Source organism: Mobula birostris, chromosome 2 (assembly GCF_030028105.1).
Source record: "Mobula birostris isolate sMobBir1 chromosome 2, sMobBir1.hap1, whole genome shotgun sequence".
Taxonomy (NCBI): Eukaryota; Metazoa; Chordata; class Chondrichthyes; order Myliobatiformes; family Myliobatidae; genus Mobula; species Mobula birostris.
In genome coordinates, this window is record NC_092371.1 from 1,968,411 (window position 1) to 1,981,580 (window position 13,170).

Here is a 13,170-nt window from a genome sequence, read left to right on the forward strand (position 1 = left end):
AAGAAACTAAAACATGAAGCCCCTCCCACCACCCCCCCACCCCATGAACCCAAGGCTAAATCTAACACAGACCAGCCAGAAAGAAGCAAGCACTAAAACTACCCCCATGACTTCTGGTATACGCTCCCTAAAAAAAGTGTAAATATAAAAAAGATCAGCTAGTTATAAAACAGTAAAAAAATAAAAAAAAGGTAAATCAATTAAAACAAACACAATATAACAGAGAAAAAGCCAGAAAATATTAAAAAAACCACAACAAACCCCAGACCCTATGAGTAAACAAAAAAAGAAATGAGATTATTAACATAAACTAGTTATGAAAACCTACAAAAAGAAGTAGATTTAAAAACTACAAAATTTAAGGCCTCAAAGGAAATACGTAGAATGACGGTGAGGGAATAACCACCCAGAATCCCCTGGGAAAAAGAAAGGAATGACGCAGATAGAAAGAGAGTTTAGCAACCATATTAATTAATCAAAAATAAACTTTTCTGCCCATATAAGGCAAAAAAAAATTAAAACTGACAAATTCACAACCTCCGATCAAACGGAGATAGTTAAAAATTACTATTAAGATGTTGAAGGTGAAAATTGATCCAGATAATTCTGGCCATCCGATGGAGATTCAAAAAAACGGAGGGCTCCATCCGACGTACGAATCCTTAAACGTGCAGGGTAAAGCAGCGCTGGTTTTAAATCCATCTTGTAGAGTTCTGACATCACAGATCTGTAACGAACCCGTTGATCCCGAATTGGCTTACTGAAATCCTCCACGAATCGGAACTTAGGATCCAAAAAATCAATGTAACCTTTAGATCGAACGAAACGAAACAGTTTCTCCTTGTCTTGAAAGTAATGAAAACGTAATATGACATGCCGAGGTTTATCTGACTTAGACGAGTATGATGGAACTCTGTGAACGCGATCCAATAACGGTGGTTGGTCAGGAAATACAGTAGGAAATGCATCTTTTAAAAGTTGAGAAAAATACTTCATAGGGTGATCAGATTCAACAGCTTCACGCACCCCAATCATTCGAAGATTCTGCCGTCGCATTCTGGATTCTAAGTCAGAGTTTTTAAAGGTCAGAAAGTCAAGTTTCTTCTTCATTACATTAATTGTTTCTTCGATTTTCTCCATCTTGAGCTCACTTTGTTGCGTGGATTTTTGAAGAACAGATATAGCCGACTGATGTTCCGTAATAGGTGTTAGTATCTTATTGATTGAATCGGCAATTTTCTGGAAATTAATTGAAATTTCTGCACGAATCAGCTCCGTAACAGAGGTTGAAATTTCTGCACGAATCAGCTCCGTAACAGAGGTTGAAATTTCCACACGAATCAGCTCCGTAACAAAGGTTGAAATTTCCCTTTGAATTAGCTCCGATATAGCTTTCAAAGTCAGCGGTGGTTCAGTCGGAGGAAAATCGGTACCTTTCGGTCTAACCAGAGGTTTGCCGTCCCTCCTGTTTTTTCCATTCTTAGACATAGCAGACCCTAAATGCATCCGGTTATCAAAGAGCCCAATTTATTTCAAAATATTGTAAAAGTCGATGCCTTAATGGTTAATTAAAATATAGCTGATCATAAGAAGAAAAACTCAGAGGTAATGGAGCGAGTCAAGAACACGACTTCACTCCGTGAGCTCTACCGGAAGTCCCCCCATTTCCTTTTCAAGTGAGATGTTGTCAATGGCATGGAATTCGCAATTAAAGAGAGACTTTTGACAGCATCAATTGTTATGTACTCTCAGTACTACTTTATTAGGTGCTTGTTAATGCTGATATCTAATCAGCCAAACATGTGGCAGCAACTCGTACATAAAAAGATGCAGATGTGGTCAAGAGATTTAGTTGTTGTTTAAACCAAACATCAGAATGGAAAGAAATGTGATCTATCTGACTTTGACCATGGAATGATTATTCGTGCCAGAAGTGTCTGAGAAACTGATGATCTCCTGGGATTTCCGCTCACACACAATCTCTAGAGCTTACAGAGAATGGTGTGAAAAACAAAAACATCCAGTGAGCAGCATTTCTGGGGGGGAGCACCTTGTTAATGAGAAAGGTCAGAGGAGAATGGCCAGACGAACAAGCTTAAAGGAAGGTGGCAGTAACTCAAATAACCAGGCGTTTCAACAATGATGTGCGGAAGAGCACCTTTGAATACACAACATGTTGAACCTCGAAGTGGATGGGCTACAGCAGAATACCACAAATATGCACTTAGTCGCCACTTTATTAGGCACAGGAGGTACCTACGAAAGTGGCTACTTTTCAGAAGACCTGTCATTCCAGTTTTCTTGGGTTAAAATCAGCAGCTGACAATGAACGTGAAGGTTTGTTCCCTGTATGTTGAGTGCAGATTTCCTTCTGTTGTCTCTTATTTAGTTCACTGTTGTAGAGTACTTGACAAATTATAATCAGTTTGATGTTATTTTTAAAACAGGCCAAGATACCTTTTGACGCCAACAAGCTCTACTGCAGTGAAATTCTAGCCATCTTGCTTCAGAATAATGATGGTATGTTTGCCTTTAATTCTTAGGAGAATGAAATACATGACGATAGTAAACACATTGCCTTTCCTCAATCCACAGTACTTTCAGCCATCCTGCGTTTCTATTTCCCACTATCTTCTTTGATATTGGCATTCACAAGCACTGTTATGTTACCTAATAATGTTTGAAGGATAGGCATGATCTAACATTAAGTTAAGTTTTGCCAATTGTATATTTGGATACAGCAAAGCTTTGTTCCTAAAGGAACTGTCAGTAAAGATTGGCATTTTGCGTTCACACTTGAAGTAACTACTCCGGGCACTTCTGCCTGATGACACAAGTTCTGCTTTGTTTTCCCGTTGCTTTATGCTTTTATATTCTGGGAACTGGCTTGTAGTTTCAACATTTTAGACTCGTAACAAATTCTTAAGATCACAAAAAAAGGTGATGAGAGGCTCATAGACAATTCATAACACAGGAATCCATCAGTCCACATCTGTGCTGGCCCAGTAAAGAACATGCAGTAGAGCCATTGAGTATCACATCATTCCACACACCACCCTTTGATTGAAGAAGTTTTCCCTCAGGTTACCCTGAAATATTTCACGTTTCATCCTTAACCAATGACCTCTAGTTCTAGTTTCTGTAAGTTGCAAGACAAAATGAAATCAAGTAGTGCTAAAACAGAATAGTGAGCTATTCTTCATGGATTCATTTATCATTATCAGCAGGAAGCTGAATTACCTGAAGAGGTTAATGGCTTCCAGTGACTAAATAGACATTTTGTTACCTAAATCTTTATTACTCAGGTCGACAGATTGCGCTGGTTTAGTTAATTTTTTCCCTCTTGTTGAATGTGTATATATAATTCAGTTTTGATTATGCACAGTATTCCCATATTTAATGACATAACAATTGACAAATTATTCCATTCTTTTCAGTCAACAGGGAACTACTCGGTGACCAGGAAGGGATTGATGTACTTTTGCAGCAACTATCGGTAAATTTCTGCTTAGCCTCCAGCCCTACTTGCTTATGTTCTTAATGCGTTGTAGTGTTATGTCCCATTCTTTGTTGTTCGGGGAAAAAACGGTTTTGATTGATGATTCAAAATGCATTTTGATGTGAGAGTAGAGCAGGATGTATTATAGTAAATAAAACGCTTCTGAAGATATTATAACATCGTGGGTAAAGCTGGTAAATAATACTTCTAGAAATGTATGATCGCTATATGAGGGGAATGGAGTAAGAATAGTTCCTTTAAAATAAAGTTACTGTTGTTAAATAGGTACTTTGAGGACCTATTTTATGCATAACCCTATTGAGATAATTAATTAATCATCTTCTTCTGACTTTTAATGGCGGTTGGCAGTCCAACTTAAAAGATGCATTACGCCACCAACTGCACTGGTGTGTGGTGTACTGAACTGGGAAATAAAACCCTTACTAGTTCTTCATCAAATGAGAACTAAATTACCCCAGAAAGCCCCATAGATTGTAAATAGCGAAAGACAATACTGTGAATTAAACTAAAGTCACTCCCATAACTTAATAGAGTTGTTAAATGAAAGCTGTCAATCCCCCAGGATTGTAGTTAATCTCTCAATAGTTTTGATTGAGGTGCATGTTGTTATCCCGTATTGCGTGAAGAGTGTATTTGTATGCCCACCTGTGAGACATTAATCGGAATGCCATAGTTCCTTAATATTGCACGGAGTCAGCTGCTGTACTCAATCACAAGGTGGGTTTAAACTTTCTCTCAAAACGAAAGTTGACTTATTTCAATATGCTTAGTAGATGCAGCACAGTACTCCAGAATTCAATTAGGATTAGGTTTTAAAATTAATTCTCACAAATTCATTCAAGTCACAATATTTGGATTCACTATTTTGGTTTCTGAACTTCAATTTTCTGCCATTATTAATCTCAACTGAAGGAAGGCTGGCTGATTCACTAAACTGATAGATGATTTGCTGAAAGCCACAATCTTGAGAAATACCACAAAAAGATATGATACTGCTGAATCACACAGATCTATTTCTGACTAGATTTCTTCCTCCTCCTCACAGTTACTAAATCATGCATAGTTTGAGTTGAGCATCCCAAAAAATTACGAAACAATAAAACCTCCAAGCATTTTACCTCCCATTGTTAGAAATGAAGTAGCAAAGCTCCTATTAACTATTAAGTCACATTGCAGGTCTAAGCAAATGTTGTTGTCTTATCATTTTGCTCTGCAAAACTGTATTTTGACATTATCAGTCAATGAGGCTGAAGAAATATTCTTTTATAGTAGGCCTCACCGGCAAGGCCGCTTTAATTATCTCTTTCTAATTGCACAGTCCTGTACTATTTTAGCGAATGGACCAGGGGACCATCTCAAACAGCTCCAGTTCATGTATTCTGCTTAAGGAGTTCCAAATGCAGTTTTTTAGATGCAGTATTTTTGAAGGATCAACAATATATTTGGTAGCAGTGTACATTCCACCTCAGGCCAATGTCAAACAGGCTCTAGATGATGGGAGCAATGGGATTAACCTGTACGAAACAGCACACCATTATATTGAAGGATTTTAACCAGGCTAGCTTGAAAAAGTCACTAAATAATTACCGTCAACAAATCACTTGCAATACCAGTGGAAGCAACACACTGGACCACTGTTGCATCACCATCAAGAATACCTACTTACTTGATAGATAAGTTTCAGAACCAGGGCCTCTGTACCTCGCTATGCAGTCGGATCCTCAACTTCCTAACTGAAAGACCACAATCTGCAGATTGGTGATATCTCCTCCTCGCTGACAATCAACACTGCCGCATCTCAAAGGTGTGTGTTTAGCCTACTACTCTACTCCCTCTATACTCATGATTGTATGGCTCAAATGCCATCTATAAATTTGCTGATGATACAACCTTTTTTGGTAGAATCTCAGATGGCGATGAGAGTGCATACGGGAGTGAGATATACCAGCTGGTTGAAGGGTGTCGCAGCAACACCCTTTCACTCAATGTCAGTAAGATGAAAGAGCTGCTTGTGGAATTCAGGAAGAGTAAGACAAGGGCATATGAGAGTGAGCAATTTCAAGTTCCTGGGTGTCAAGATCTTTAAGGATCTAACCTGGTTTCAACATATCGATACAGCTATAAAGAAGGAAAGACCGTGGCTATATTTCATTAGTAGTTTGAAGGGATTTGGTTTGTCACTTAAAACACTTGAAAACTTCTATGGATACACTGTGAAGAGCATTCTGACAGGCTGCATCACTGTCTGGTATGGGGGTAGGGGCGTGGGCTACTGCATGGGATTGAAGGAAGCTACAGAAAGTTGTGAAATTAGTCAGCTTCATCTTGAATACTAGCCTCCGTAGTATCCAAGACATCTTCAAGGAGCAGTGCTTCAGAAAAACAACATCCATTATTAAGCACCCCCATCACCTATGGGGCAGTGTACGGACAGCGAAGATACATATATTAGGATGTTCTTTATTGACTACAGCTTGGCATTCAGTACTATCATCTCTCTTCCCCCCCCCCCCCCAACTAATCAATAAGCTTCAAGACTTTGGCCTCATACCTCCTTGTGCAACTGGATCCTCCATTTCTCCACTTGCAAACCCCAGTCATTTCGGATTGGCAATAACATTTCCTCCATAACCTCCATCAACATGGATGCACCACAGGATTGTGTGCTTAGCCCCTTGCTCTTCTCACTTCATATTTATGACTCTGAAGCTCAGCTCAGCTCCAAAGCCATTTTCAAGTTTGTTGATGACACCACCTGGTGACGAATTAACCTTTAGGAGGGGGATTAAAAATCTGGCTAAGTGCTGCCACAACAACAACCTCTCACTCAATGCCAGCAAAACCAAGGAGATGACTGTTGGCTTTAGGAGGAGGGAATCGGAGGTCAGTGAGCCAGTCCTCATTGAGGGATCAGAAGTGGAATGAGTCATCAACTTTAAATTCCTCAGTGTTATCATTTTAGAGGATCTGTGGTGGGCCCAGCATGCAAGTACCATTATAAAGAAAGTACTCTACTTCCTTAGAAGTTTGCGAAGATTCAGCATGACATCTAAAACTTTGATAGATGTGTTGAGAGTATATTCACCATGTAAACCCTCTCCACCGTTGAGCACATCTGCACGAAGTACTTTTGCAAGAAAGCGGCATCCATCATCAAGGACCCCCACCATCCAGCCCATGCTCTGTTCTCGCTGTTGCCATCAGGAAAAATGTACAGGAGCCTCAGGACCCACTAGATTCAGGAACGGTTATTACCCTTCAACCATCGGGCTCTTGAATGAGAGGGGATAACTTCACTCAACTTAAGTCATCCCATCACTGAACTTTTCCCACAATCTATGGATTCACCTGAAAGGACTCTTCATCTTATATTCTCGTTATTCATTGCTTATGTGATTTGGATTTGCAGAGTTTGTTGTCTTTTGCATGTTTGTTGTTGTCCATATTGTTGAGTGCGGTCTTTCACTGAATCTAGTGTGTTTCTTGGATTTACTGTGTATGCCTGCAAGAAAAAGAACCTCAGTGTTGTATCTAGTGACGTATATGTGATTATAAACTCACTTTAAACAATTTTTATCGATCCACCATAGAATGCAGTCTGTCTAATAATATGACAACTGCTCAAGACCACGAGAAATTGCCTAGTCCATCATCCCAACCAGCCATCCATCAATCATCTATGCTTCCCGCTGCCTTGAGAAAGCAGCCAACATAATTAAGGACCCTCCCAGCCCACACATTCTCTCTTCTCCCCTCTCCCATTGGGCAAAAGGTACAAAAACTTGAGAATATGTACCACCAAGCTTCTATTCTGCTTATCAGATATTTGAATAGACCTCTCACTTGCTGGAAGATGATCTCATGACCTCTCAGTTTACCTCGGTGTGGCCCTTGCATTTTATTTGATTACCTGCACTGCGCTTCCACTAAGTGCAACATTATATTCTGCATTCTCTTTTCTTTTTACAGCTGCTGTATATTTACATATGACATAATCTACCCAGGTGGCATGCAAATGTTTTTCCAATGTACCTCAGTTAACGTGATAATAATAAACTAACACCAACTGCTGGACCTCCAATCAATGGGGTGTCAAGGTAGTGTAGCAATTTGCATAACCATGTTACAGTGCCAGCTCTAAGATCGGGTTTCAGTTCCCGCTGCTGTCTGTAAGAAGCTTGTACGTTCTCCCCCTGACCATGTGGTTTCCGTCTGGTTTCCTCACACATTTCAAAGACATGCAGTTAGGGTTTCTGAGTTTTGGGTATGTTATATTGGCACTGGAAATCTGGTGGCACAGTGGGCTCCCCAGCACAGTTCTCGCTGATTTAATTTGTTGCAAGCGACACATTTCACCGTAGCTTCAATGTAGATGTGAAAAATAAAGCTAATCTTTATCTTTGATCTCTGCATTCCTTTTTGCCGCTGTATCATTGATTGCCTTCCACGTATGCAGCTCCGCAAAGCATTGGGGCAATGCCAGTATTATCTCCACAAAATTCTGAAAATCTCTTCTGGGATTTGTTTGAGGTACTTAGAATCTTAAAGGGCTTAGATGTTTTCTTTATTTTCTCCATTTCCAGTCGGAAGGATTGATAACCAAAGACCACAGATAAAATGGGATTTGAAAAATTAACACATGCAGTGTAAAGGATTTTTTTTTAGTTTTATTTTGTTAGGCAGTGCCTGATGGGATAGTAAACACATTTTGTGTTGTTCATCAGACAGGAATTAGGTGAGTACCAGAAGCGTAACGAATTGTAGGATTTTTGTTTGGAAGAAAATAGTCTGGTTCTGACTGCATTGTTCTTTTGAAAAAGCCAGCACAAACTTCAATCCAGTTATTACTCTGCATCTTAATAATATTTAATTTTCTAGTCATCATTTACTGGCTGATGAATATTTTCAGCAGCTTTTCCATAATGTGAGGCACATTTTGGATCTTTTCAATAGGAGCTTTTATGGTCTTCTGCCAAAGCTTAACGAAATTTTATTATTGCTATAATTGCACACCTCCATCTTAATTCAGGGTGCTACTGACTAATCTTCTGGCTGTGTTTTATTGCATATGTTATTTTTCCTTGTTTTCTTGTGGAATAAATAATTGAACAATGAATTTTTCAGTGACATGTGCATATACGTGTGGCCATCTTTTGATCATTGCTGTGTACATCATGTTGTACTTGAGAATGCCAAGCTTTGAATGAGAAGTTGTAAACCTAACCATTGGTCCCGATCACTGAGAGAATCAAGTTGCCATCAGGGTAAAAAACATTGTGAATTATTGTTTGTGTTATATACAGGTCCACAATCCCTTATCCGAAATTCTGAAATCTGAAAAGCTCCGAAAACTGAAGTTTTTCTCGTGGAGTGTAGAGCGTGTTGTAACAAGGCTTGTTTGGCGTGCCAAGAGCTGACGTCACTCAGCTGTGATGTGGCAGCACTAGCAGAGGCCACCAGACGTCAGTTGTGGCTCAGCGCTCGTACTGGTTACACGTGCATTTGCTGTTCACTGATATTTTGTGTTCACTGTTGATTTTGTGTTTAATTTCACTGTGAAAATGTCAGAAAGAGCTGCTGATACCCCTATGGGTAACAATGAGATTATGGCAGTTTACTCAGTTAAAGAGAGATTGCTTAGACATAAACCTATGTTAATGAGACAGATGACACTTGAAGAAGTCTTTAAAAACGCCGTCTGTTGTAGTGCTGCTGCTTAACTTGAGTATCCTGTCCTGGTCCATCAGGTACCTGTAGAGTGTTTAGCTTAGTTTGAACCTGTATATGTCCTAGAGTATTTGCGTTCTACATTTATTCCAATAAGTCAAAAAGAGCACGGATCAGGAAAACCCAGAAGTTCTTTCGCCAGCACTCATTGTTTGAGCATGCACAGGCTTTTTTTCATGTCATTATTCCCTAAACAATACAGTATAACAACTATTTACATAGCATTTACATTGTATTAGATATTATAAGTAATCTAGAGATGATTTAAAGTATACGGGAGGATGTGTGTAGGTCCGGAGCTCCCCCAGGTCCTAAAGTTCAGCTGCATTGGTACAGGTTAATTATCAATATAATTATCAATTTTCTGAAATCCGAAAAATTCTGAATTCCGAAATGCAACTGGCCCCAAGGATTTTGGATATGGGATTGTGGACCTGTATTTATGAACATGTTTTTGATGTCATGGTTGAGGTAGTTAGCTACCTACAAATTATAAGAGATTCTGAAGATGCTGGAAATCCAGAGTAGCACACACAAAATGCTGGAGGAACTCAGCAGGTCACATGATGAAGTGTCTTGGCCTGAAACATCGTGTTTATTCCTCTCCCTAGATGCTGCCTGACGAGCTGAGTTCATCCCGCACTTTGAATAGCTGTCTGTTATATGTCTTCATTCTCTTTAATGAAAATGATGGATGTGTAGCATGAGTACTTCATTCTAGGTAACCATAATGGGGATAACTCATTTCATGTGCCACTGTTTCCAGGTCTTGAGATATCTCTCCTCAAAGTTGTGAGAGATCAAGCTTACTATCTTACCCACCCCGCTCAATTTCGGGGCTGTTGGCTATTGACATTACTCATTCAACTGCAATATATAAGGCATTAGTCAGACTGCACTTGGAATGTGATGAGCAACTTTTAGCCCCTTATCTAAGAAAGGAGGTGCTGGCATTAGAGAGGGTCCATAGGTGGATCACGAGAATGATCCCAGGAATGAAAGGATTAACGTATGAGGAGCATTTCATGGCTCTGGACCTGTACTCACTGGAGTTCAGAAGAATGAAGAGGGGATATCACTGAAACTTCTTGAATATTGAAAGACGTATATAGTGACTTATTTGTACCTTGATAATAAATTTACTTTGAACTTTAGATAGAGTGGACGTGGAAAGGATGTTCCTATAGTGGGGAAGTCTCAGATCAGAGGGCACAGCTTCAGAATAGAGGAATCTCTTTAGAACAGAAATGAGAAGAAATTTCTTTAGCTAGAGGGTTGTGAATCTGTGGCTTCCACTGTGAACATACCCAAGCTCTTTTCTGCCCATGGCTAGCCCCCTCTATATTCGTCAGGAGGAGAGAGAAGCAGCGCGCTGCGCATGCTCAGCCCTCCGGTGAAAAATGATATCGTATCCATTAAATAGGGGCCGTGGACAATTCTGATTTGATGGAGATGGACGTGAAAGCACAGAGGAACATCTGGAAAAATTTCTGAAATGTTCGTTCGCTGCTGTTGTTACTGCGCGGTCGGGAATGTTTTGGAGGGAAGGCCTCAAAATCCCCGGCTTTGCCTGCTGTTGGCGACCGAGATGGAGGTCGAATCGCTCGGATAGAGATGGCGCTCAGTACTCAGTGTCGGAGAGCTGATCAGAGCTCAAAGTTTTCGGATGACTCGGGGTCGGACCGTGGTCGCGTATGGCAGGGAGAGTTTTTCTTCCTTCTCCCGTCTGCGTGAGATCTGGGACATTTGAGAGACTTTGAATTTTTTACTGTGCCATGGCCTGTTCTTCATCAAGTTATGGTATTGTTGCACTGTTGTAACTATATGTTATAATTATGTGGTTTTGTTAGATTTTTTAAGTCTTGGTCTGTCCTGCGTTCTGTGATATCACACCGGAGGAAATATTGTATCATTTCTTAATGCATGCATTACTAAATGACAATAAAAGAGGACTGCGTGTCTTCATAATCATAAAGTTCTCTACTTTTCCCTCTTCTATTTGCTATACAAACATAAGACCATAGGACATAGAAGCAGAATTAGGTCACTTGGCCTATCGAGTCTTTTCTGCCATTCCAACATAGCTAATTCATTATCCCTCTGAACACCACTCTCTTGCCTACTTCCCATAACATTTGATGCCCTTACCAATCCAGAACCTATCAACCTCTCCTTTAAGTATATCCTATGACTTCGCCTCTGCCATCTGTGACAATGATGACCTCTACCCTCTTTCTCTTGGAAACTACAATTAGTGGAGTTGACTGTGTATACTCTGATTATCCTTCATAGGAAAAAAATTGTACCCTCTGATTCCAGCTATCAATTTCTTCCATGACATCGGGGATACATACTCTAGCCCCAAAAGCCACAGTGCTAGAGTTAGTACAAGGTAAGAAGTAGACAGCATCTGTCAGTGGTCACAAATTCAAATGATGCTTAACTTATAACTAAAATCCAAGTATTTCTATTGCTACCTTCTCGATTTCCAATTCTAGCGCTGTGGCATGTTATTTGTCAATGTTTTTTTTTTGGCTAGATATCCTGTGTGACTGCGTTATCTTTTTTTTATTGAATATGAAAAAGCAATCAGTATTTTATGATTAATTGTAAACACACACTCTTCTGTTTTGAAAATGTGCTTCTAATGCATACACTTTGGATTTTACCTAGGATTTCTTTTAGAATAAAATTTCTCTTTCCATTTAGGGAAGTCTATGAGTATTACTTATTAATTAGGTTATAACTACCAGTACTAAAATAATATAATGCTGATGCTGGCTACCCTGGAACAGTGAATTTGAATTTAATTTGTGTCCAACTCCCTCTCCAGATGTGAATGTAATTAAGCACACGGCAAGATCAGCCAAAAGTTATTCCACTGAGGAGAATTAAACATGAGCTGCAAAATGAGGGAGAAATGGGGATGTGCTGCTATTGAGATTCAGGGAATGAGCCAGGAATATGGTGAAGTGAAGTACATAAATTGAATGTTTTTCTTGTGCACTAAATCTAAAATATAAATTTATTAAAATGGCAACAGTAAAATTGTTCATTTTATCTTCATAGAACTTCTACATCAAAATAAATTTATTATCAAAGTGCTTATATATTACCTAATACTACCTTGAGATTCATTTTTGCAGGTATTTATTGGAAAATAAGAAATACAATAGAATTCATGAAAAAATTTTACATAAGCAAAGACTGTCAGCTAATGTACAAAAGAAGACAAATTGTGCAAATTCTGAGAACATGAATTGTCGAGTCCCTGCAAGAGAGTTTGTAAGTTGTAGAATCAGTTTAGAGTTGTTGTGAATGAAGTTATTCATGCCAGTTCAGGGGCCTGATAGTTATCGAGTAATAACTTACTGACCAGGTGGTGCAGTGGTTGAACTGTTTTTTATCAGTAGGCTGCAATCATTGCAAGCACTCGCTTGTGGGAGAGGCAGTGTGAGGTTTAAAAAGAGTTAGGAATCTTTCGGGAATTTTGAGTGGACTGCAATCATAACAATCTATTAGGCACACTGCAAATGAGTCACACCCCACATGAGTCATCTGTTGTCGGCCCCCAACCAACACATATTCCACTCTCCCCTCTTACCCCTCCTCACAGTCCCCCACCCTGCTCTCATGACTATACCCTTTCCCCACACGAAACCACCATGGTGGGCTTCACAGCTGAACAGGTGAGAAGACAGCTGAAACGTCTCAACCCAAGCAAGGCTGCAGGACCAGATGGTGTCAGTAGCAGGGTGCTCAAGCCTGTGCCCCTCAGCTATGTGGAGTACTTCGCCATGTATTCAACCTGAGCCTGAGGCTCCGGAGGGTTCCTGTATTGTGGAAGACGTCCTGCCTCGTCCCTGGGGAAGAGGCGCTTGCAACACTGTTTGTCCGACAGAGTGATCAGCAGCACTGGGGCT

The 13,170-nt window shown here is 39.9% G+C and overlaps 1 protein-coding gene across 1 annotated transcript in view; it reads left to right on the top strand.

The window, feature by feature from the left end:
• Positions 1–13,170, top strand: part of ctnnbl1 (catenin, beta like 1) — a 255,909-nt gene that overhangs the window by 118,310 nt on the left and 124,429 nt on the right. The window contains exons 8-9 of the mRNA XM_072280851.1: positions 2,448–2,520; positions 3,438–3,496. Coding sequence (XP_072136952.1) covers positions 2,448–2,520; positions 3,438–3,496 — 132 coding nt within the window. The remainder of the gene's footprint in view (positions 1–2,447; positions 2,521–3,437; positions 3,497–13,170) is intronic.